Source organism: Oreochromis niloticus, linkage group LG13, assembly GCF_001858045.2.
Source record: "Oreochromis niloticus isolate F11D_XX linkage group LG13, O_niloticus_UMD_NMBU, whole genome shotgun sequence".
NCBI classification, from domain to species: domain Eukaryota; kingdom Metazoa; phylum Chordata; class Actinopteri; order Cichliformes; family Cichlidae; genus Oreochromis; species Oreochromis niloticus.
The window spans coordinates 14,687,629-14,714,160 of NC_031978.2; the positions used below are offsets into that span (position 1 = coordinate 14,687,629).

At 40.3% G+C, this 26,532-nt stretch overlaps 1 protein-coding gene across 2 annotated transcripts in view; it reads right to left on the bottom strand.

Moving 5' to 3' along the window:
- The window catches only part of LOC100700527 (SH3 and PX domain-containing protein 2A), a 61,521-nt gene that overhangs the window by 8,958 nt on the left and 26,031 nt on the right, over positions 1-26,532 (bottom strand). For both annotated transcript variants that reach the window (XM_005474228.4, XM_005474230.4), the window contains exons 6-8: positions 24,945-24,976; positions 16,522-16,650; positions 1,103-1,216 (exon numbers count right to left, since the gene is read on the bottom strand). In XM_005474228.4, coding sequence (XP_005474285.1) covers positions 1,103-1,216; positions 16,522-16,650; positions 24,945-24,976 — 275 coding nt within the window. The remainder of the gene's footprint in view (positions 1-1,102; positions 1,217-16,521; positions 16,651-24,944; positions 24,977-26,532) is intronic.

Here is a 26,532-nt window from a genome sequence, read left to right on the forward strand (position 1 = left end):
TTAACTTATTTAACATAATGCAAAACATTAATACTGACTAGCCTTGTGTGTTCACTCTCTTCTTCCACCACTGAGTCATAAGATATACAACACCGCAGGGATCCTGAGTCCCATTGTTACACCAGTTGTGCAGCAAAAAGATGTTTGGCCAGAGTGCTGGAAAATCTTGATGTTTGTTTGGAAGTGTAATATGCAACTTAATTATTTCCGTACCTCCAGTTTGTTGGGTTTTCTCTAACACAATGTTGCATATATCTTACAAATATCCTGCAGTTGCTGCAATACCTGCCAAAACGATCAAAGTCTGTGCATCTGACACTAATTGAGCTCTTCTGGCCTACGATTAAAGTGCTCTCTCCACTAATATTGAAAATGCTTGGGGAATGAGACAGCATTAGTCGCTCATAGATGGCTTGATAACAGGATCTGAAAGGGCCATCAAGGCAGTTGGATGCTGTCTTCAGCTTCACACGTCAGTTTCGCATTTCTGGCAAACCAAACTCTTCATAGGTGTGCATGCTACGACTGTTTTGGATCCCTCTCTGGCTCCAGTAACCTCACGAAACTTAACATCCATCATCTTCAATGGTAAGCAGACATTGCATGAAATAGCGTGAGTCATGTCAGAGCTTTCTTTCTTTAACGATAACCATGATTTAAAGAGCATGACTCCAGAAATATTCATTTTTATTCAATGAAAACACACGCCTCTTTCATGAGCTACACTACACGGTGGGCGTATCACTTAATACTGCACTGTATCTTTCCTGTACAGTGCAGTGCTGCACAGCGCATCCTTTGAAACATTGAGGTCTGGCCTCTCTTGGCCCTCCTCCTTGATGTTTACCCAGGTCTGAATCTACACTCTGTTCTGATGTGCTTATGATGGCAAGCGGACAGAGTAACATGCTCACCCGGCCCGGCCTCAGTTGTTAGCGTAGACCAGCAGCGGTGAGGTTTTTCTATTTTGTCACGGATCAAAGACCGGGGATTGAGGGCAAAAGTGGTTTCTGTGTGTGGGTACAGTGGAGTGGGTGAGGTTGTGTTTACATGTGCGAACGTGTGTGGGTGGGCAAAGACTGAAGCGTTTGCAGTTACTTACCTTCCCCAACTTTAGAGGCACCCAGCTCCAAGTCATCCCGTGTGCCACTGTGAGAGTTGAGATAGGTAGCAGGGACCCAGCCCTGCTCCTCTGCAGTGCTGACAAACCACCAACCTATGGAAACATACGGAGGTTGTAAATTGCATTTCAAACAATGAATTTGATAGCAAGAAATCAGCGTAGCCTAAAGTTCACTTTAAGGAATCCAACTGTTTTCAGAGGTCTGCAATAGCTCTTGAACCTTCCTCATTAGGTTGAGCCTATGATAAGACTTGCACCAGAAAAAGTAGACAGAATAAGCCTCCAGAAAGAGAGATGAAAGACGAAGACAGATGACATTTGCATGTTCCCGTTAATCACTTCCTCTTTGTTTTACTCATTAAACCTCAGCTGGATAAAATATCTCAAATCACAGCTACAAATGAACATGAATATGATGAATTCTATTGTGTTGCCAACAGAAATCTATCACTAAGGGCAGGACCAAGAACATCAGAGGACACACTGCTTGGCTGTGGCTCATCCCGTGACGAGGTCTTGTTTGACCTGCGTTCCATCAGGATCAGTCATGAAATCAGTGGGCAGGAAACTGCTGAAGTGATCCTACAAGCCAAGATATCCATTTGCAGGGTTGCAGCTGATTTGACTTCATTCTCCTGGGTATGACAGCATTGCTATTACATCTTTATGACAGATGCCTCAGCTGGAGAGAAGCAAGTACAAAAGAATGCTCATTTTAAAAATGGACCCTAAAAAAAGCAGTGGCATGCTATAAACTCCAGGTTTGCATCATATTTCCTAGCCAAAGCTGTAATCACTGACTTTTGAAAGTCACTGATTACAGTGAGGGTGGCGCAATGGGAGGCTGCTAATGATCAACACTTCCACCTCACCGAACCTGATGATAATCTTGGTCATTTACTTGGTCATTTTTATTTAATAGTTATTCCTGTGACAGTGTGGGCTTTCTTCGGCTACTTTCAACTATGTTCCACAGTTCAAAGACATGCATGTTAGATTAGCTGTAGGTGCGAATGTGTGTGGTTGTCTGTTAGTCCTGTGATTGGCTGGTAAGGGTTTACCCTGCCACTCATCTAATGTAAGTTGGGGAAGGGTCTATCCCCTAGACAGATAAGCATTTCAGAAAACAGATGCATTACAGTCCGAGATGCTGTAATCATAGGATTTCTATGCATTTCTATGCACACCATTTCTATGCATGCAAGGTGTGTAGGATGGATGGATGGATGGATACATACGTATGTACGTATGTAGTTAATGTATATGTATACATATATATACACACATATATATACATATATACACATATATATACATATATGTATATATATATATATATGTATATATATATGTATATATACATATATATACATATACATATACATATATATCTGATTGCAGTGAGCACGTCGATGGTTGTCAGACCGCCCAGAGGATCGACTGACTCCAACGTGCGACCGAACGTCTCGTGGAATATATAACAAATCCTTGCTATATATATATATATATACACATATACATATACATATATGTATATGTATATATATATATATGTATGTATATATATGTATATATATACATACATATATATATATATATATATATATATACATACATATATATATATATATATATATATATATATATATATATATATATATATATATATATATATATATATATATATATATGGAGATGCTCTGTCCCCACTGCTGTTCTGCATAGGCCTGAACCCCCTCAGTGAGATCATTAACAAGACTGGCTACGGATACCGACTACGGAACGGAGCGGTTGTCAGCCACCTCCTGTACATGGATGACATCAAGCTGTATGCCAAGAGTGAACGAGACATCGATTCACTGATACACACTACCAGGCTATACAGCAATGACATTGGAATGTCATTCAGGCTGGAGAAGTGTAGTCGGATGGTAACAAAGAGAGGGAAGGTAGTCAGAACTGAGGGGATTGAACTACCAGAAGGCAACATTGCAGACATAGAGGACAGTTACAAGTACCTGGGGATCCCGCAGGCGAATGGGAACCATGAAGAGGCCGCTAGGAAAGCTGCAACCACCAAGTACCTGCAGAGGGTCAGGCAAGTCCTGAGGAGTCAGCTGAACGGTAAGAACAAGATCCGGGCAATCAACACCTACGCCCTGCCCGTGATCAGGTACCCTGCTGGGGTAATAGGCTGGCCAAAGGAGGAGATAGAAGCCACTGACATCAAGACAAGAAAGCCCCTTACCATGCATGGAGGGTTTCACCCCAAGTCCAGCACCCTGAGGTTGTACGCTAAGCGGAAGGAAGGAGGCCGGGGACTGGTGAGTGTCAGCACCACAGTCCAGGATGAGACAAGAAACATCCACGAATACATCACGAAGATGGCCCCAACTGACAGTGTGCTCAGTGAATACCTCAGGCAGCAGAAACCCAAGAAAGAGGAGGAAGGCGAGGAACCATCATGGAAGGACAGGCCCCTGCACGGTATGTACCACCGGCAGATAGAGGAGGTGGCTGATATCCAGAAATCCTACCAGTGGCTGGACAAAGCTGGACTGAAAGACAGCACAGAGGCACTAATCATGGCAGCACAAGAACAAGCTCTGAGTACAAGATCCATAGAGGCTGGGGTCTATCACACCAGGCAAGACCCCAGGTGCAGGCTGTGTAAAGATGCCCCAGAGACAATCCAGCACATAACAGCAGGGTGCAAGATGCTAGCAGGCAAGGCATACATGGAACGCCATAACCAAGTGGCCGGCATAGTGTACAGGAACATCTGTGCCGAGTATAACCTGGAAGTCCCGAGGTCAAAATGGGAGACGCCCCCAAGGGTGATGGAGAATGACCGAGCTAAGATCCTGTGGGACTTCCAGATACAGACGGACAAAATGGTGGTGGCTAACCAACCGGACATAGTGGTGGTAGACAAACAGAAGAAGACGGCTGTAGTGATCGATGTAGCGGTTCCGAATGACAGCAATATCAGGAAGAAGGAACACGAGAAGCTGGAGAAATACCAAGGGCTCAGAGAAGAGCTCGAGAGGATGTGGAGGGTGAAGGTAACTGTGGTCCCCGTGGTAATCGGAGCACTAGGTGCAGTGACTCCCAAGCTAGGCGAGTGGCTCCAGCAGATCCCGGGAACAACATCGGAGATCTCTGTCCAGAAGAGCGCAGTCCTGGGAACAGCTAAGATACTGCGCAGGACCCTCAAGCTCCCAGGCCTCTGGTAGAGGACCCGAGCTTGAAGGATAAACCGCCCGCAGGGGCGTGCTGGGTGTTTTTTTTTTTTTATACATACATATATATATATATATATATATATATATATATATATACACACACATATACATATATATATGAATGTAAAGACTACAATACTCAATATGGCCTGAATGACTTGACCTAAAAAGAATATGTTCAAAGCTTTACTTGAAATATGTTTTTTCAGAAGCAAATTTGTTTATATTCTTAAACTGTTCTTCACCATTTGCATCCCTGTGTCATCCAAAGAGCTCTGCTCTTTAAGGAAACCTTGCATTTCCAAAGTCTTCACAGCAGCCTTTTATGCATCCTTCCCCCAAGAGTTCAAAGTTGGTGCGACTTGCTTTTCTTTTCTTTCTTCTCTTTTCTCTGTGCCTGTTTTGACTTAAAATTTCTCCCTCTTAAACTGAGGTTTTTTTCCCTGCAATTGTCGCCGAGATTGCTTGACTGTTGGGTTTATCTCAAGAATGTTGCAGGATTCTTAGATGGCTGTTGTTGGGGACTGGTGCGATGTAAAATTACATTCAGACAGAGCTGACCATACTGGTCTCCAATTGCTTGTCCAAATCCAGTCCCAATCTATTGGGGACTGCGTATTTGATGTCACTTCAAGTGTTTGAAGCCATCATTGTCCTTTTTGATGCAGGGCTCTTTTAAGGTGCTGCACCAGTGTTTCTTAGGTGGGTTATTTGTTCCACTTATTATTCCTCCTTTGTAAATTATTCCACACCAGATTGACTGAAGTTAAGTTTGGTGTTGCTGCAATCACAGAGGAGAAGTGTGAAGCACTCTGCAGTGGAAATGAACTCCTCAAGAATGCAAAACACATTTTATTATGCTGGAAACTAAAATGAATGCCATGGCAAGTAATTGTTTTTTAAGGCTCAAATTCTGTTACACTGCTCAACTGTATCAAGTTTTATGCTTTTAAGAAAAAAGTAAACATGATTTATAGTTATCATCTCCCCTCATACACTAAAGAGATCATTTGAATCTTTGCTAAATCAAACATTTCCTCTCTGCATATTAAAACATTAAAAATACATATGTATATTTCTATATCAGGACTCTGCACTTGAGAGGCTGTGTTGTTTCTCAATGAAAGACTTGATTGACAAGGATGGAAAAAAAACTGTCCTATATGTGGCATGCCTCACACACACGGATAGTGACACACAGACACACTTTGTTGTGGTAACAGGAAGACAATATGGCTGACAGCTGTCTGGACAACCCATAAAGACAATGGGAGTGTTCCATTTCACAGCTGGTTCAAACCTCTCCTATGCATTGTTTTTTTATACAGATGGATCCATGCTTTCGTGTTGTTTACATCAAATTCCGACCGTACCATCCAACTGGACTCATCACTCATGGCCCAGGCAATGTCGTTTCAGTCGTCTATTGTTCAATTTTGGTGAGTCCATAGTGAGGCTGAAGTGAGTGGCAGCGGTGTGGTCATCTGCTGCTGCTGTAGTCCATCTGCTTCAAGATTCAACATGCTGGGCATCAGAGAGGCTCTTCTGCATAGCTTGGTTCTACCAAGTGATTATTTGAGTCACTGTTGTCTTCCTATCAACTCAAAGCAATTTGACCATCATCCTCTGACTTCTGATTTTAGGAAGATGTTTTTGACCAGAGAACTGCTGCTCACTGGATATATTCTCTGTAAATCCTAGAAATAGTTGTGTGGGAAGATCCCAGTAGATCTGTAGTTTATGAAATACTCAGAACAGCCCATCTGGCACATTCAAAACCACTTATATCACCTTTCTTCTCCATTCTGATGCACAGTTTGAACTTAATCTTAATCATGTCTACATACTGAAGTGCACTAAACTGCTGCCATTTGACTGCACGGGTGAACAAGTGTACCTAATGAAGTAGCTGTGAGTCACGCCGATACTGATACTTTTGTTTGTTTTGTTGTTTGTTCTTAATTCTATGTCATGAAAACTTAAAGATTCTTCATTATAAAAACTATCTGACCCAAAACAGTTTCAAAAGTGTTTCACTCTTCATCCAATGCCATTTAAAAATTGATATGACACAGATAAATAAATAAATATGGGCCTCTGCCATTGATCACCTATGTTGGTGCATCCCTAGTTGTTATGATTACATAATCAATATCTGCTTGACGCTGGCAACTGCAAACTCTGATGACTTACATAAAGTGAATCGGATCGCCTCCCTAGCCATATGAGTTCGTCCACTAAATTAAACTGGAATTTAGAAAAACAACAGATGTCCTGCTGACAGACTAATATTTCCACTGGCTTTCTATGTGGAAGCAATAACAGAGAAAATCTTTCCAAGCCTCTTGGTCACTTACACGTGCAATCTCTGTGATTCATATCAAGGGTGATTTATTTAATTGCTTAACTTGCCTAGCTGTACAACAAAAACATGATGGGCTCTGGGCCTGTTCTGCATAAAGTAAGGGTGGGTCTAGATAGGCGGATATTGGTTGGCTCTGAACACTGAGCTGGCTTGTGCTCAGGGATGTAACAATCCATGTAATGCGCTCACCAAAGCTTTGGCTTGAGCAAAAACCCCATGTCAATAAATCAGGAGAAAGCAAACCACAAAAAAGCACAAAGTGGCATCTACAACATTGAGATGGACTTAATATGTTGATCCTATTTTGTGGAGTTGAAAGCTTGTTAGAAGATCACAAATTTCTACCGTATTTTAAACATAACTGAGGATTTCACTGTAATTAGTGTCAAAATAATGACAGGAAAATGTTGCAATGCTTCATTAAGTCACTGAAAGCATTTAAATAAGTCTGATGTGCCGAGTTTAATGAACAGGGAAGGGCAAGATCAATTACATCAATTGCACGTTAAACTAAATCAACCATTATACAGAAAGGTCAGCTTGGCAGGAGAAAATCTCTATAATCAACTCAAAGGACGAAAAAAAATCTTTACATTTGCAAACTGCCATGTTCACACTTACTTTGCAGCTGGGGGGAAATGTCAGGTTCACTTTAGGGAAGTGACAACTGATAGGAACGAAAGCACCCACAAGGATAAAGTGTGTGAATGTACTTTAAATGTGACCGCTGGGCTGAATATAAAAGTCTGAATCTAAATATGGTGCAAAGACACGGCGTCAGTTTAAACGACCTGAGTGAATACACGTTGTTACTGATGGCTTGGGTGGCTTTGTCTGTATTTTTCATCCATCCCTTTATATGGCAGGTGCTTAGGCTGAGTTCACGGTACCTCAAAGGCAGCAATAAAAGTAACCTTAAAATGAAAACACACATTACGTAAGTGCTGATTTGCTGGCCGTGGCAGGTTTATATCACAGAGCTTGCAATTATATGAAATGTGGGGAAAGAAAAAACTGCTTCACGTCTTTCATCGCATGCACTCATTCACTGCTCCATAGCATTTGTGTATAGGCAACACGAAATGACAAAAACACAGCTGTTAGGAACCATGTGGTGAAAAAACTCTATTAGATTTAAAAATGAAACCCACCAATAATTGATACATGTGTGTCATCTTATGATAATTCCTCTGGAATATTTTTTTTTCTATAGGGCTGGGAGCTGAACTTGATTCTTAGATTCTGGATAATATCAACATCATATTTGACAGGGTTATCACTTGTACACTCTTCCCAGTGACATAAACCTTTTACTGAGGTCATTACAAAAGAAGCAGCTGTTTTGTGAGTCTCCCACTGCCAAGACAGCAATCTTGCAGAATTACATGGTGACTAAGATTTCGATGAAATCATACTGGTAAGTTTACATGGTTTTCTGAATATGTTGACCTTCATTTTACCCCTGTATGACCTAGAACCCTCGGGAACTAAATTCTCAGACTACAGTGATTTTAATTACAGACTGTGAAGTTGAACAATGAGAAAGTTAAGGATAAGACTCAGTTGTTTAAAAGTTAAATTGCAGATAACAGAAATAAGATTCATAACAGAGTAACACGCAGTGTCTTCTTCACTTCTAATTATCTGTACAGATGTGGAAGAAATACATGAAAGAAGCACATCTCTTATGTCTGGAAACTTCTGTGTGAGGGTTTGGACAAGTACACTTATCTGTGCATGTGTCAGATTCTGATCCACCCACTGCCTAGGCTGCCACGGCACAGAGCTCAGACTTACATTACAAAGCAACACCTTCGTTTTCATCTGTGCATCTTGTGTATCATTATCTCTTGGTTTTTTTGATCAGTCTGCATAACAACCTGCTTTCCTCCATGTCTCAATGCCTTGCTATAAAAAGCTAAAAACCCCGGAAAGCTACTGCAAAGTTTCAACCACAAAGGAAAAAAACGAATATGTCCAAATGCTGACTTGCAATACACTTTGCTAAACATTATTCAATAATACGATTATAGCAATTTAGTCAACATCCAGAGTAAATCAAAAGGCTTTTAAAGCGTTTGAGCAGATTTGAGTTCTGTAACCCCCCACCATTTTAGGGTCAGCGTTTGCATAAGACAATAGCTAAAACCACAAGACTCTAGTGGGAATCTCATATAACATCATCGCACCATAGGATCGTGACCACAGACATCAACCTCAAATGTCACAGCCTCAGAAAGATGGAAACTGAACGGTTTGTCTTAACAACAGTGTTGTATTTTACTACAAGGACACCAAGAAAAACTGAATGTTACAGAGAGAACAAGTTGTAACAAAGTTTTTTTTCCCGCAGCAGCCTGCTGAGGTATAAATAAGACTGCTCATATCAAGTTAAATGTCTGCTTGGTGCCAATAATGGCCGTGTTTGAACAAAAACAATGATCTAATTTACAGAGTCTAAAATACATATAAAGCTAAAGACAGCAGTTGGTTTGCGCTGGTTGACAAATCCTGACAAGCTGCACCGAAACCTACCTACAGTTGGCTTAATATTTTCTTTGGGCAAAGAGAGTTTTTGTAGTTTTGCCTTTTTTCACTATCATACTAGGACCGCTGTCCCCCCAAGCAGGCAAGCCCTACTCCATTGCTATTTCATAACAAATGAGGCCCAAAGAGATGTATGTGCAAGTGAGGGAGACCATCATTAGGCTAAAAAAAATCTACAAGAAAAATGGCAAAAAATGTAGTGGTGGTTAAATCAACAATCTGATACATTCCTTAAAAAACTCAGCAACACTGGCCAACAAAGTGCATGATCACATTTCCATGGTTAATAGAAGCAACGTCACAACATCAAACCAAGTCAAGAATACTCAATCAAGTGTAGTTACATTCATGAAATGTCACTACAAAGTGTTTACAACGAGGTGCAAACCGCAGTTACCCTCAAGGACAAGAAGGGCAGATCAGACATTGCCAGAAAACATCTCTGGACTGATGGAACCGTGATTAACGTAATGGAATGATTGGAAGAGAAATGTAAGCTGAAGGCTTGAAACAGCTCACGATCCAAAGCATTACGTATCACCTATTAAACATGGTGGAGGCAATGTTACGGCATGGGCATGTGCAGCCCTCAGTGGAACCGCGTCACTATTATTGACTGAAGATGTGACCGCTGATATACTACAGTGGCTACACATGCTACTCAAATGGTTAATGAGCCAAAACTATACTGCAAAAGCAACCAAAGAGTTCCACAAGGCAAAGAAACTTGATATTTTTCAATGCCCGTCAGTCATCTGATCTCAACCCAGCACGACAGTTACTGAAGACAAAACTGAAAGACCCTAAAACAACTAGCAACTAAGGGCAGTAGCAGTAAAGACCTAGCAAAAAATCTTTTTATTTCCTGGAATCTGCATTTTTATACATTTGGTACTTTTTTTATGTTTACATTTTAGTTTTGGTAAGGATTGAACACAGTAGGACTAACGTTAAAATATAGAGGTGCTGGTAGTTGGACTTTTTCTTACAGCTGGACAATACCAGCTATCTGTTTTTCCATTTCCAGTAACTGTGCTAAGATAAGCTAACCTGGTACTCATTGTAGATTAATACTGAACAGACATGGATGAGAGTGGTATCAACTTCCTCATTGCCAACAATAAGTAAATAAACATTTTTTAAAGGGGGCACATTCTTTTAACTTTAAACAATATATTAACAAATGTAAGATAAAGATGATGTCTCAGTACTTTAAGTTAGATTATTTTATATAAATACAGAAATTCAAGATGAAAATAGCTACAGAGAGACATATTTCTATATTATGTATGTAAACAGATGCTCCTTCCAGGCTGTCTTCATATTCTCACTTAACCTACAGTATATATTATACCCCTTCAAGAGCAGATGCACAATGTAGACATACAATAAGCACAGACAGTATTTCTAAGCTCTTTCTCTCTCATACAGTATCTACCATCTGGAAACTCTATCAGTTTTAAGAGCCATGCTTCATTTTTACTGTAATCAACAACAGATTCGCAGCTGCAACAAAGTAACTAGATTTATGGAACTTTGCTCTTTTCCTAAGGTACAGGAAAAACCCATAAAACAACACTACAATCTATGAATGCGATCAATCAAGTTTGATTCCTTAGCATTGGCATGTTTAATACAGTGTGACTGACACACTTGTTAATGACCAGATACCCCTAAAAATGTATCATTAACTTAAGCAGGCTCGACTTGATTCAAGTTGAAATCCACACTGTTTTGTGCAGTGGAATAACTCCTCACAAAAGAGTTCGGCCACATCTTCCATGAACATGTGAAACACAGACTCAGCAGCATGAGTCGTTTTTTTGTTTTTTTTTCATGGCCCGAAATGATGAGGAATGCAGGAGCTCAGCAGTCCTGCAGATACTCGACACCACTGTTGAGTAAAGCAGGAGAAAACCCCATTCATTTCCAGCTTCTGTATTTATTAACAGTAGATCATGTATCAAAGCACAAGGGAAAGGCATTCAGCCCAATACACACACTTCCAGTTTTCATAAAACACTGGATTTCAATTACCTCGGTGGCTCTGGTACAAGGAGGGGTGAGGGGCAAGAAATGGCACAAAACGACTTTTAAGAGCTAATGCTGACCTAGGGAACAACCTTCACTCCCTCCCAGTCTCTGAAAGGATCCCCTCATGGTCTGAACGAAGCTGTAACCCACAGCTTGTGTGCTCTCTATGCTCCACCGAGTTGGGAGACACAGCAGTCCTTGAGTGCCTGAACCCACCCCTTAAAATGCTGGTTTAACTCAATGGTCAATTCTTAAGTGAGAGGGAGACATACCTTTTTGGCTCCAGACATAGATTTCTGTACACTATTATTAGAGCCATTACTGTAACTTAAATACCATCATCATGCCTGTTTTTTATCCCCATATGCCTCTGTGACAAGATGCAAGGAAATAATGTTATCTGAAAATATAGGCTAAGGTTAATTTCTAAAGATGGTCATTTTTACTTCCTACACTGGGCTGAAAGAATGTGAAGGATGAGGATTGCTCTGAGTGCATAATGTGTCTTCCATCTGCTGCTGCAACTTCGGCTTAAAAAAGACATTTAACAGTTGGCGAGTTTTCTGTATAATGTCTTTGGTGGTTCATTGACATGAATTATAGTGTTTTTCCTCTCTTACACAAGGAAACATGTTCCTGCTGAAACTGCACATACCAAATTGGGAAACTTGGAGTTTGAGGACTAGCAGCAGGTCAACACTGACCTTCCAAGAAAGTTGGGATAGGGGAAATAAACGTCTGAAGATATTGTGTAATACTAAACTAAACTACTGTTAGCTTTCACATCTAATTCAGTTAAGTGGAAAAATCGTGAATTAGTGTATTACTCTATGTTAAATTACAACAAATTAACAGATTTAATCACAGGCATAAAATGTCATTTAAAGGAGGTAAGGAGATAAGGCTGAAAACTAGTTCTGAGGGTTTTAGGCAACAACAGACTGACATAGTTGTGGAAACTAATTGTGACTGCATGATGGGTGCAGAAACACATTTCCTCCCTGCATCCAAAAGCAAAAACTGTAAAAGTAAAAACTCTACTGCACAAAGAAAACCACATTTTTTTAAAAAAAAAGGTACAGAACAGCTGCTGGCTTTTCAGGGTTTTTTTTTTTTTAAACTGACTGAGGTAAGTCAACATCCATGTTATTTTACAAAACAACAAATGCTGCTCACCAGATTCCTTTTTTTTTCCTTTTGGTTTTTTTTTTATGGAAGAAGTTGCTTATTTAAGCAAAAAGGAAACACAAAACACATTTGCTATTTATAGTATTAAAACTGGAAAACTCCAAAGACGGAGAGAAAGCACAGGAGATAGTTTTCAGTGAAAGAATTTACAGCATTATGAAACAAAGAAAGGTGGTCCTGAAGAGTACAGTAGATGATATCCTATATTAACTAATAATGACTTTCAGAACTATTACTGATCAGCTCAGTGACCAATGCTAAGAGAGTTAGTTAAACAAAATGTGATGAAAAGTCTAAATGTGGAGATTACAGTTGTTGTTTCAAGACAAATGGCCATGGTTGCTATACTCTGGGTTAGGAAAATCATACTTCAGAATCTGTTTTATTAACGAGGAAGGATATGATTTCTCTTTTAGCACATAAACACAGTGTAGTGAAAAAGTCTAGAGACATTGCAAAGATGGTACAGAAAGCTGGATCTGGTCAGACAGAAAAACACACAAACTTGGAAAAGTGAATTTGTAGAAAATGAAATGGCTGGTAATGGACAGATGTAAGGTGAATTATTAATGTGAACCTGGAGGGTTGGCCTTGTATAATTTTTCAGATTGCTCTCTGTTTCTTGAGTCAGATAAAGGAGATTTAGCTCATCTGAACACCGAGTCCCTGCTGAGGTTTACCCTGAGATCAGCTTACTTCCAGCCTAAAGACAGGAAGGACAGACAGTATTGTATTTTTTCCATGTGACGGTTGAGCAGACATCCTGCCCATCTATCATGCCACGCTGAGGGCCAGACCTGTTTAATCTGTGTGTTCGGCCTTTGTGGGCTTTCAGTGAAGCCATCAAACATCACCTGCAGGAATACCCCTGTCACCTTCCAGTCTCTCTGCGAAGCTTTGTCAAACTTTGAATCATTCTTGCCAACAAGTGACTTTCGGAAAAAAATGTCCTGTTATGGTAAGTGAAAGTTAAGGTTTTGTCTGAAATTCCACTAACCCCGCCCTGCCTATATAAGCCCGGTGAAGCAGCAGAGACACAAAACATACTGTACATAGATGGTGCCAGGGGGTCTTTGGGGAGATGGAGGGATGTTGTAAGTCGGTCTTTTCCCAGCAGACAGACATTCCTGGAGTTCATGTGGCAAACTGTAATTCACAAATGCTAATCTACCCTTAGAAGAGAGATGTTAAAACCTGATGGTATCCACAAAGAGAAATTTTCAACACAGGACTAAGGGCAACACGCTTAGAACAATAATTATGATATTTCCAGAAGCGTCTGCAAATTATTTTTCCTTTCCTACGTCGTCCTTTAAAAGGCAAAGTTTAAACCACTGAATACAGAGCAACTGAACTGACCAACAAGCCTGCTAGCTTAGCTTTGGTTAACATCTCTCCAATATAGTGTAAACTGAGGAGGCATCCTGGAGGATCCATTAAGCCATTATAATGAACCAACCTCTCTGAACCACTAACTTTGGCAGGAAATTGCTTTTTCCATTTTCTCTCAGAGTTTCTCCCTGCACTATTCTCTTCTCCTGAGCCAGCATCTCCCCCTGGCAAACTCTCATAAAAAAGACAAATAAAATAGCTGCACAAAGAGTGAGGACAAAAAATTATTAAACTTTAACAATCATTTTCTAAAGAAAGCTTTTATTTTCCTGCATCTGTGTTAGTAAATAGTATTATTCAAGAAAACTGAATCAATGGGCTACCTTGCTGATTTACCACACACTGCACCCACTTTGAACACCCCAAAAAACAGCCGGCAGTATAAACTACTGTACCAACTGAAACAACGACCACAACACAAACTATATCATCAAGCCAGGGCGACGGAAAATACTTGCTCGGCTTGGGACAGCAGGCTGGAAAAGTGGAGAAAGCAGAGCTCACTTATAGGGCTGACCTAGATTCAGTGCCCCGTCAGAGGCATACATTATCTAATCCAAGGTAAGGGAAAGTCGATAACTGCACTGGGCAGGAGTCACAGCCAATGTCTATGGTGCAGTAGCTTTAACAGCAGGACTTTGGTTGACGTTATTGGGTGAATGGCAGAAACAATACAAAGCTGCACTTTTCCATTTCTAGATCTGGCTCCATTATAAGCTCATGCTGTTGCACCTTTAGATGCTGATATAAAATTAGATGGCAAAGTTTTCTACTCACTGCATCCAAGACTCTACAGGGGGACTCATGCGGCTTTAAATCTGCCCAGATTGAAAATCCATACAGCCCTTTTATCATAACAAATACACCAGACACTTTTAGTACCTCTAACTCAGCAAATTCACTACATAGAGCTGTAATACACAGATCAATCTGTCAGAAGCTATTAAAGGGTTTGTACTTATACTGCGAGGGAATGGATGCTAAATCAAATGAACTCTGAAATCTTCTTAGCACACACCTGGTCTTGTTAGTGCTGGCAGAGGGACACAGAGTGATGTCACCCAGCCAAATGGAGCAGATTTAGCCAGCTTCCACTGAAAAGGTGTTGAGATTTCAGCTTAAATGCTAGCAGTGCTGCTGGAAACAGTCTCCACAGCAAATTGTAAGGAACGCGGGTTATACTTACTTCTGTGATCTCTGTGGAAGTGTCAGTGTATAATAAAACTGTCAAATAGCCTTCAGATGTGTTTTAAAAAGCCTGCCGTCTACTATTTTGCTTTCTAGAAACTCATAAGAAATCCATCTAACCAGAGATGAATGAATGAGCTGAAGTGAAAGTGGCAGCAAAATATAGCCTGCTTCAGAGATGAGAGGCAAGCAAAGCAATAATAACATGAAACAAAGTTAGAGCAATAACACGGAAACCTGGAAATCATAAATCTGCAATGAGATGTGCATGAGTTTCACATGGATCAACAGTGCACAGTGGTCAGCTGAAAGACAAAAGTGAAGGGGCCCATAATAAAAACACGACCATGCACTTGAAATTCATGGAGGAAAGCACTCGTATAAGGCCCCCAATAAAAGGACTTCAAGGTGTTGGAATATCCGCCTCACTGTGGCTCCCCATTGGGTTGAAATCCTACCGGAGCAGAGAGTGAAAACAAATACGTGAACCCAAAGGCAGGACACGTGACACTTCAAAGTGATCCTACTCTGTGGACCTTTTTCCTTAAGGCCACTGTGGCAATCACACCCATAGTGGAACCTAAATCCAGTTGCCTTCCCTTCACCGTTTCCTCCTCCATCTCTCTTTTGCCATCCTCCCGCTGAAGAACACATGAGTCTGATTACTGTTTTACTGTCTCAGCACACCATTAAAGCTGGACGTCAGACCCTGTTACCAGGTTTATTTCTCTCCCGTCTCTCCTCTGCTTCATGTGACAAATTCAGACACGTGCTTAGACCTGGTGTCGTTGATATTTTAGCATATTTAAGACACATGTTTAAATTTGTGATATTATTTTTAATCCATTTCATATGTATAAATTATATACTGCATTAGGCCCTACTGTCTTCTTCCACCTACAATAAAACAGTCCTGGGAGTACTACAGAATAATCACTGACTAACGTGAGACTGTACTTTATGTTGGCATTAAAGATTCAGTATTGTCAAACTAAATTACATATACCCTAAATTTGTAATCTTGGCCCTGTCTGCTAGCTCTTCCAAGAGGTTAAACAGCTGACTAAGGACTCTCTGCAGCTGGCATTTGTAAATCCGGCATGTCTTGCTGGCTTTCCATTAAAGTGAGGTGGAATAATTAATATGAGTCTGGAAGACATTCCTCTTGCTAGAGGCAACATTCTGGCCCTCAGCCTAAACCAACAGTGGGAAAAAACAGGGCTGACTGCAGGCCAAAGCGAGCCTCCAGATGGGGGCTGAGCAACAGCTAGCAGGCTTCGGACAAAGAAGGTGAAAGAGTTGAGATACAGAAAAGGGCAGAGTGTTCGAGGAACTATATGACTGAATACTGAATGAGTCTGTTTGTGTTTTACATACACATAGCATGCGTGCTGTTTTTTCTTGCTCAATACTGTTTTGCATCCGTTTTGATTACTCACCGCTCTCACTCTTTTCAATGACGTCGACCACCTCGCCTGCTTGAAGACTGATTTCTGCAGGCTCTTGTTTTTCGTAATTGGCCACCACCACATACTGTTCCAGAAGCATGGGGTCCGAAGCGTCCAGACCTGGGGTTGATGGAAAAAAACATGCTGTCAGCCAGCTGCCAGCCATAGGTCCACGAGAACGACTGTTGGGCACTCGTTGTGCCATAGGCCACTTTGTTTGTAGAGCTTAGCCAATCACAATATTCACAAGGTTCAGTGCATCTTCCCAAAAGTCTAGCCATAGAGCTGCATGTCCCTCCAGCCCAACATCAGGGGCAAAGGAGACAGTCTAGAAAAAAAGAACCTCCCACCAAGAAGTAAAGGATCAGACATTCAAGTGCAGAAAATCCATTCTGTTTTACTAAAGGGACTTTATCCGTTTTCTCCAACAAAGCTGACTCCCAGTCAGTAGATACACATAGACACATGAACACAGTGGAAAGGCTCGCAGCAACGGGAAAGCAAAAGGAGGTGTAGAAGTGACAGAAAAGTGAGCTAAAGCCAGCTGAGGACAGGACAGTAGAGTGGGAGAAAGAAATGGTTTCCCTTGGAAAATAAACCATCTGCTAAAAAGCCTCCTTCTCTTCAGTTGGGGCTGGAACTGGAGGAAGAGTAGGGGGGTTGTGTACGCCAATCATAAGAGTCGGCATAAGGGGCCTTAAATAGAACCAGATGAAGGGGCTGGAACTGTGCTCAGAGGGATGGCCCTCTGTCTCCTTGAAACACTAGAGCTCTGACTACAGCGTGCAGCCCAGCCAATGGAAATCTTCCTCTGTGTACTTAACTGAGTTAACCATATAAGCGCCAGCAGTGACTTAGATTTGTTGACTTGGTTTGCACTCGTTTTCCTAACTGGGTCAACATCTCACCAGATTTGGGTTCATTAACTAACACCAGCACAGCTTTCTGAAGTAGCAAACATATGTTTTCATTTGTGAAGGCATTTAAAGACGGCATCGTACATAACCGACAACCCGCAACATTTTTTGGTTCCCGCTTTACATAACTGAGTCAAGCTGAAGCCTTAATCTTGAAAAATCCCTGAAACAAGCGTCCCTGAATGGACTAAAGCAGAGCTAACAAGTGTCAGCTGGAATCTAGTCACAAGTCAGTGACACTGAGCTCAAACATTAACAAGAGCTTCTGTGGATCACTGAGTTCAAAGCTGTGTGGAGACAGGAGGAGTTTCTGTGCGCACACTTTAGATTATATCTGTTTACTCTATTACTGCAGTTGCAACAGATGTTTACTTTAATGGTGGTTTAATATCAGCAAAATACCAACAAACTTCCTGGAGATCCTAATCTCTTCGTGGTCACACTGGTCCAACTTCTAACTAACTGCCATTAGTAGGGTTAGCTTAACAGAAACAGCCAAGCACGTACAAATAAAAGCCATTTTATGGGGTAATCGCAGTTCCTGGAAAGAGCAACTCGGTTTGATCCCGATGATGGAAAATAAAAAAAGTTCAGTGTGATAAATGGAAGATTTGAGCCTTAGATAAGGAATGATTGAGAAGGTTTGAATTAAGCTGCCATTTCTCTAAAGAGCTCACCTGGCTACAGTCCCGCAGACTAGAGATTAACATTTCTCTAAATCTAGATAATATTTCACATTCAATTCAGGGACTGCACTTGAAATGTCAAGGAGCTAATAACTCACCAAGATGAACTCAGCACCATTAGCATCTCACATGTTGAAACTGCCAAAGAGTCTGACACTGGATTACTGTGGTCGGGCTGCGGTTTATGAAGCTTCACGTTATTTATGCAAGATGTTTTGTCAGACCACAAAATTGGGTGCAGAAACAATGGAAGGAATATTATATAAATATTGCCTTTTTAGTTTTCACTGTATAATATGACAGTAGTTACTTTGTTACAGCAGCCAGAGTTATTTATTTTGACACGATTAATCGAAATGTGTTGTTAAATGGTTTGTTTTAACTCACAGGTCAATTAACTCTCAATGAGGACATGTGAGCAATTACTGCGTACTGAGTAACTGAGTAATTTCAAGTCTATAACTTCGCCTGTATTTATGGAATATCTCCGACTATATATGTTTTCTATCATGTTTCATATCTGTCAAATATCACAAATTTTGTAGACTGGGGAAAATGTTAAAACATGAGGAGAATTTAAATGTTTCCAGGCATCATCCCTGTACTTGGTCTGTCCAGATTTAAATGTATTAGCATGCAAAACCTTTATCAAGTGTAATTTAAAATAGTTTTTATAAACAGCAATGCCATTATGTTGATTTAGCTACTCAATGCTGGTTGTGAAATAAAACACTGACCTCTATGGAGCCCACCTCCAAATATCTTCAAACTTGGACATTGTTTTATCAAAGAAAAAGAAAACAGAGGGCTCATTTGTCAACAATGCATTTTCAAGACAGATGAAAATAATACTCAGGTCATGAGCTCATAAAACTCTGTGTCACAAGACGTAAACGTAACCTTCTTTAGCACACAATTAGCAGCTGCTGCAAGAAAACCGTAAATCTGTGACCTGAGTGACTAAAGACTCTGTCAGCAAAGTCAACAGGCCTGAAAAACAAAAGCTAATATTTCATCCTCTTTCAGGAAATGAAATGTTTTGCAACAGCAGGAAGACAGAGCAAGAAGAACATGTGTGTGGGGGAAAAAAGCAGACTTGAACAGGATAAGCCTAATTTCGAAAGAGTGTATAAAATGTGAATCATACAAACTGTGTACAAAACAGTGTTTCAGCCAACACAGTGAAACATAGTGATCAAAACAACTAAAATATACACATAGTATATCCAAAAGAAAGGCAGCTGCAGACTGTATGGACACTATTCACAACAAACACTGCTGAAAAATAAAATATATTTAAATGTTTTTATCAATAGCTAAAAGTAATCCTGCCCCTGTAGTATCTGTAATATCCTGAGAGCTCACCTGATCAGGTTTATATCTTTGTGAATGTGTATGTATAAGTGGAGGAAACCAGAAAGAACAAATTTGTGCCTCTAAATAAAAAGCTTAACCAACCCTAGAACCAAGAGACACTAAACCATAACTATTTTTGATTAGGCTGAACTATTTTGCAAAATAAATAGGCTACATGTAAAAAGTATCATTTCACTGTAATTATTTCAGTTTTTTTAACATGTGCGTCTACGTGCAGAAACACAGTTAAGACACTATGCATGTTATGCCATATTAACTTGTTAATGATTGTCACATTACTGTTAAATTGCCCAGAATGTGTTTTATTTTTTTATTGTGTTAAATTAGAAAAGCTGTGACACTGTGAGTGAACTTAATCGATTGGTTGGTGCGTCAGAAGAGCTACAAGTGTGAAAACTGTCTTGTTACCACAGACAGTACAAAACATGGACGTAGCATCCAGATCAGAAAAATGAAGCTAACGTGAAGTTTGTTAAACCCACCTTCTAACCACCAGATGGCGATAGTTGTAGTTGAAAAAAAGGATTTCTGGTACTATATAAGTTTATGGAAAAAAAACAGCTTTCTGGCTTGACCTCTGTACATGCTTTATTTTTATGGCCGGGCCACTATTTAAAAAATAAGTCTATTTTGTAAACTTGGTTCATATAGTGTTTTACAATGGAGGATTATGTCTGGTACAGTGTGCACACTGTGCAATTTCCCTGTCAGACCTACTGCTGCTCGTCACACCCGGCAACATCCATCTTGAGGCATCTTTTATACTGTAAATGCTTTTTACATCACTCACATTCATGTTAGGCCAAGTTTAAAATAAAAGCGTTCTTTTACTGAATATTTTAAGTTACATCAGTTTAATTCCAAGGAAAAGGAGGCAAATGAAAGCCAATTTATATAAACTAAGAGGAATTCAACTGGAAATGAATTTAACTTTTATTGACATTTATCTGTTTACATAAAGTAAGATAAAAAGCTGAGGGCAGCTGTAGTAAAATCTACGTGCACCTTATTTGTATTTTCTTGCGTACCCTGCATGACCAGTGACGACCAAAAGCATTTATGAGCTTTGAAAAGTATTTCTTCTCGGCTTCCATCGGATATTAACCGCTCTGTGTTTATCTCTCCTCGCTCCTATTTATACACGTGCTTCCTGCTCCCACCCTTGCACTCCCAAATGTCCCAACTCCATTCAACCCCCAACTCCACCCCCATTCTTCCGTCATCAGCTCCATCCAAGGATGATGACAGTTTGGAACTTTGCAATAATTCATCACCAACAGGAGGAAGCCAGAGAGTCTAGTCTACTCATTCTCTTTTTTCCTAAAAGACAGTTTTCAGGCTTTTCAAGCTTTTTGGTTGGTAACATGGTTGGCACAGGTCGTTATATTTTAGTGCCACATTTCTAACCCTGGGGTATCTTTGTAAGAGCAGAACCGTGTTGAGAAGAGTCAAATTTGGCAAGGTGCAGTGCCTTTGTTTGGCTCATCAGCAGCAGATGTGCAGCTGGATTAGAAAGGGACATAGAACTGCTGTTCAATGTAGTACAGATGTACTCATGTCATTGAATCAGTATGTGGCCCTAAGGGAAAAGAGGCAGACCACAAACAAATAGTACAGAAACATTCACCCAAATCATCTCAGTTAGACAGCCTTCACATTTCAGTTAGAAACTGCTGAATAACTTCATCATCCTCACTTTTGTCTGCTGATTCTCGCAGTAAAGTGTAGCTCTGCAGGATAAAACTATTGGAGTTCCAAATATCTCATGATCCACTCGGTAAACACTGAAAGTCATGGTATGTTTATATTTACTACACAGGTTTCTGCTTTTGAAAATTTTTTTATACAAACTGCAGAGCTGATGATCTGAAGGAATCGAACATATTTTTGGGGGGTTACTTCACTCTGTGTTGTTGCCTTTTTTGGCACAAAGCTACATTTCTTGAAAAACAAGTGCACAAAAACAAGTGCTGATCATTGGAAAATATGAAATCACTGCCAGGCTGTGTATCATGTGAGTCGCATCTTTGTCCGCATACGCATGATAACAACAGAACAGGGACCCACTCATAAAAACACTGCTCTACAGCACTACTAGAGGCAGTGTAAAACAACCCAAAGTGCACCTTTAACTTCACTGGATGTTGCTGATATGAAAAAAAGAGACTGGAATCAGTTTCAAACCGCTAATTTAATTAGCGAGACTCCTCCACTTCATCAGGTTTTCCAGTAGAAAATCTGACGCCTGCACCACCAAACGACCAGAACGTGAGGAAAAAGAAACATAATGGATCCTCAGTTTTACTTACACAAAATCCTAATAAAAATATGCATTTGCAATTTTTTTTCTCAACAGAATGGTCTTTGAAGAACTGTCACTAGTGATCACTTATCAGAAACCATGCATCCTGTACTGTATCTGTTCTGTGCTGCAGGGGCCAGAGTTCAGGAGAAACGGAAAAAAATTCTATACCAAACCTAGAAATCTGTGCATGAAAGGAGCTGTTATATGACAACAACTAATAAATTAAAAAAAAACATCTCTTTGATCGACATTTGATTTACACCTTAATTAACACATTTCATGTACTGTGAGACTCATAATTATGCACGACTCAACAAAAAGGCCCAGTATTCAATAGCTTGTCATTGACAGGGAAGCTTGCTGAAGCAGTGTACGGCTGTTAAAGTGGTTTGGAAGTCCTCATTTGCCTTAATGATTTCCTATGCCAGTTTAAAAATCACATCCATCTGTAAACACAAACAAACACACGGCCCTCTTGACCCACCCACCATCTGACTTGTTACCAGATTCCTTCCAACATGCACACGCGTACACCCATGCATACTACATGTAGTATGTAAACTCCCTCACAGAAACAACCTCATCCACACATATGCACCACCATAGGTCCTGAGAGACCTGCAGCTCAAATAAAGACAGCAAGTCTGCACACATAAACACACTCACTGGGCCTTTGCGCAGCACTGACATGGTTTCCACTTGCCACGTAAACCTCCTCTCCTCTCCAGCTGCTTTTCACATGCACTACACCCCCGAGCGCTCCATTTCTTTCTTTCCTACTCAATTTCTATCTGTCTTCTGGTTAGCCAGCTCTCTTTCTGAACGCACATAAATACTAAATCTTTGAAGCTCCTGATCTCCGGCATCCTATGAGGCACAGTAAGCGGCAGTTGATCCTGTTTCCTTTAGAGGTTCGCTTCTGACAGCGTGTCTCTTCACCTAACAGTGATTCATGCTGACCAGCTGAGTATCAGCAGTCAGTCCTGACAAATCCATTATATGCTAAAAAAATATGGCATGGCTTTCTTTGAATCTCGTGTAGATTGTTGCCTGGCTATGATGCAGAATCAATCACTGCTTCGATCTTGCAGGGCTCCAGAAGCGTGAGTCACAAACAAGAAATGAGATGTGGGTCTGATTTTTACTGAAAACACATGACAGATGAGATCCCCAGTTTATATAACACAATTTCCTTTCACTACATTTCTTTTCACTACCCTCCATCTAGTATCAGCTCTACCAAAAAACACAAAAAGAGAAGAAGAACATTTTTTTAAATCCCAACACAGCAAATGATGACAGTACTGTCACAAAGCCAAAGATGATAACAAAACCAAAGTGAATGATCATCTGTGAGTGTGCTGTTCCTGTTTTCTTCTCTTCCCAGGTAAACAGCGTTCCAAATCAAACCTCTAATCGCTCAAAGTTTTGTGGTGAGGGGTTAAATTCTCTGTTTTAAGGCAGGGGATCAGTAAACTCTTAAGGGAAACCTGCAACGTGTAATTATGGAATACATAAGCTGCAGCTACAGCAGAAGTTCACCACAGACTCACTGCACTTATCTGCTGTCCTGCTTTGAAAGAGAAATATCAATCTTTGACCACTAATGTCCAGCATGGGGACTATACTGGGGGCTTCAAGATCAAGTACGGGGAGCTTAAAACAGTGTGTGCTGTAGCTTGACTATGAATAACAAACCAGCATAAGTACCAGATATAAAGTGTATTATTGTGCTTTGATTATTAAGATTTGAACCAAAAAATGTTTAAAATAAGAACAAATACATGCATATCATAAAGTCTGCAAAACAGATCAATTTTAGATCAAACTAAATTATTCAAAATAAAAAGGACAGCTACTATATGATAAAACTTTCCAGGCAACTGATATGAATATAACTGGAAGACAATCTAATATCTTGCACAGACTGAATGCAGGCAACACACACAGACACACACACACACACACACACACACACACACACACACACACACACACACACACACACACACACACACAGCTGAAATAAGACAATTTTTTCCATTCCAGTATGTAGCTGGAATTCACTGTTACATAAAGCCTCAATACCGTGGAACGCATAATGAAATTAGGCTGGGGTCTTATTTCGTTTGGTGACAATTCCAGCGCAGCTTTTCCTCAGAGTGGATCACCCACAGCAAATGAACTTCCTAGGAGCTTTTATAGCCCAGCTATGCCATACGTAACTGCTGCAGACTGCAGGAAGCGATGGCCGAAGCAACTTTACATCTGATTGCAGGACTGACGTGTAATTTGTAATGCGTGCGGGTATTCTGAGACTTCGAGCACGCAAGTGGATGCATGCACAAGAGCTGCACAGCTGTTCACTAAAACCCCTCTCATGCTTTTCCTGCCACCTCCTACGCTCGTATCCCCATGCTCAGCTGAGTCACTCAGCACTCTAACACACAAATATTAATGCAATGGCCTATTCTGGCAGTGCAAATGCAGAGACACAGACAGGTGGTCTCGCCCACATTACACTGTTTTCCTGACCATTTAATAATACCACAGGAGTGTTTATGGCACCAGAGTCACACTCATGGCGGACAGTTTGGAAAAAAGAAAACAACACATAATTCACAGCAGCACAACCAGAAATGTACATGTTATTTATTTAATAGTTTTATTTCTAAACTGCCCCAAACAGTTATCTTCATAACCAGCTAATCTGCAACTTATTTTCTTGATTAATTGAGAGATTCAAATTGTTTAGTCTCCAGAGAGGCCTAAAGCCAAATATAATCAATTTACTGTCACATGGGGCAATGAAAGGAAGCAAATTCTGCAATTAAAGAAGCAGAAAAAACCCATTTAGCAATGCTATCAAAGCTGAAAAATATTAATATCATATATTTGCTGATACATTTAAATCTTTATCATCTTACTGTGGTCGTCTATCTTCTTAAACCCCCACAAGAGATATCAATTTTTTTCCATTATCCACAAACACTGATCTCATTTTAAGTTCTGCCTAAGACTCCATAGGACTTTGACAGGTAGAATTGCAGGAGTTGCCGTTTCTTTTAAATTTAAAGCGGTACAACTCTTTTAAAACCCATGAAAATTTAAATAAGGATATTTTCTTACCCGATTTACGTTTGCCAGAGCCTCCACAGTCTCTGCAAAAGAAACAACAGCAGAGCAACATGGTCAGAATGAGCGTGTAAGCAAGAAAGGCCAGAGCATTTATATGACTGGTTACAGCTGAATCTTTGCCCGGGACCATCCAAGTGCAGTTGGCACACAAGTACCAGCCAAACCCTCGCTGAGAATGCATGAAGAACTTGACCCACTACTAGTGGGAGGGAGACAGGGTGGGATACGTATGAGTGAGTCGCACATTAAGTGTGTCAAGGAACAACAAAGGAACCCATCGGCCCTTTTAGCCAATGTGTGTATATTTCTGTTAAAAAGCTAGATATGTTGTACATGAGGGGGATGCAGCTGCCTCTGTTTAACAGAACAGCATTTATTGACTTTACAACAGTATCATATCCCCCTTTAAGTCCCATTCATCTTAAGATGTGAAAGCATCTTTCTGTTCCGAACTATGAACTGTAGAAAAAACACTGAAAGGAAGCGAGTTAGGGTCAATGAACCTGCTCTGTGCTTTGACACTCATGAGGTCACAGAGCAGCGACTATCCCTTCACTGCACCCACGCTTACTGCACTGCTCAAAATGCTGAGCTTAACCATCAGAGATGGGATATTTATGTTTACTTTGTCAAAATACTACATGCAGTTTTCCCACTCAGTGTACTGCAACTTGTGAAAACACATTCAAAGTCTACCAAACAGAGTACCAAGCTGCAGGTAACAGCAATAGAAAATTTCTGTGTTTAATTTACTCAAGTGAAGCGTTTTGGGGGGTTTTTTCTCTATTTTTTTAAATGCAGTGCTTGCGCTGTTGAATTTGTTAAGATGCTTTCCTGAACTGTTTGTGGTTTCTTTATTTGTACGCGTTCTCTCAAAAAAATAAGCATTGATTTGTGACGGCCACCTCGTATTACAACAGAACAGGTCATTAGCCTAATTTCCAATTGTCACCGTTGTTCGATTCAGCCTCTTTCACACTGACGGAAATTTGTCATTTAGAGACAGGCAATAAATAAATGATGAATAGTTTTTAATTAATTCATTATAGTGTTGTTGATTCAATTGGAGCGCTCACGCTTCATTAATTGCAATGCAGGCACACAAGTGATGGTACTTCACATAATTACTCCATTCAGTTTGATGGGAATTTGTTTATAAAGTGGAAATGCATAAACATTTCAGGGCAGACCATTTTAGGAAGTTTGGGCTGAGTGTTATGTCCTGGTTTAGTTAACTTGCAGAGAGAAAACACCGAGGAGAAGTTGAGTTTTGAGACAGATGGGAACAGACACCTGGCTCTATGGAGGGCCAGCAGCAGGACTGGAGCCACAGCCAGTTATGGATATGAGCACATGTTTGGATAAACCCTGTTCAACGTTTGCCAGGTTACAGTCTGTTCATCAATACTCGGTGTTTCATTGAACCAAGTTACCACAAAAAACTGCAATTTTCAAAGTAGATTATTTGACACTGCTGTACAAATAAGCTATTTCGCATTTGTTTTACTTCTATATAATGAAATAATGTAAAAAAAATTCAAAAAAGAAAAAAAAATTTATTCGTGATAAAATAATATCG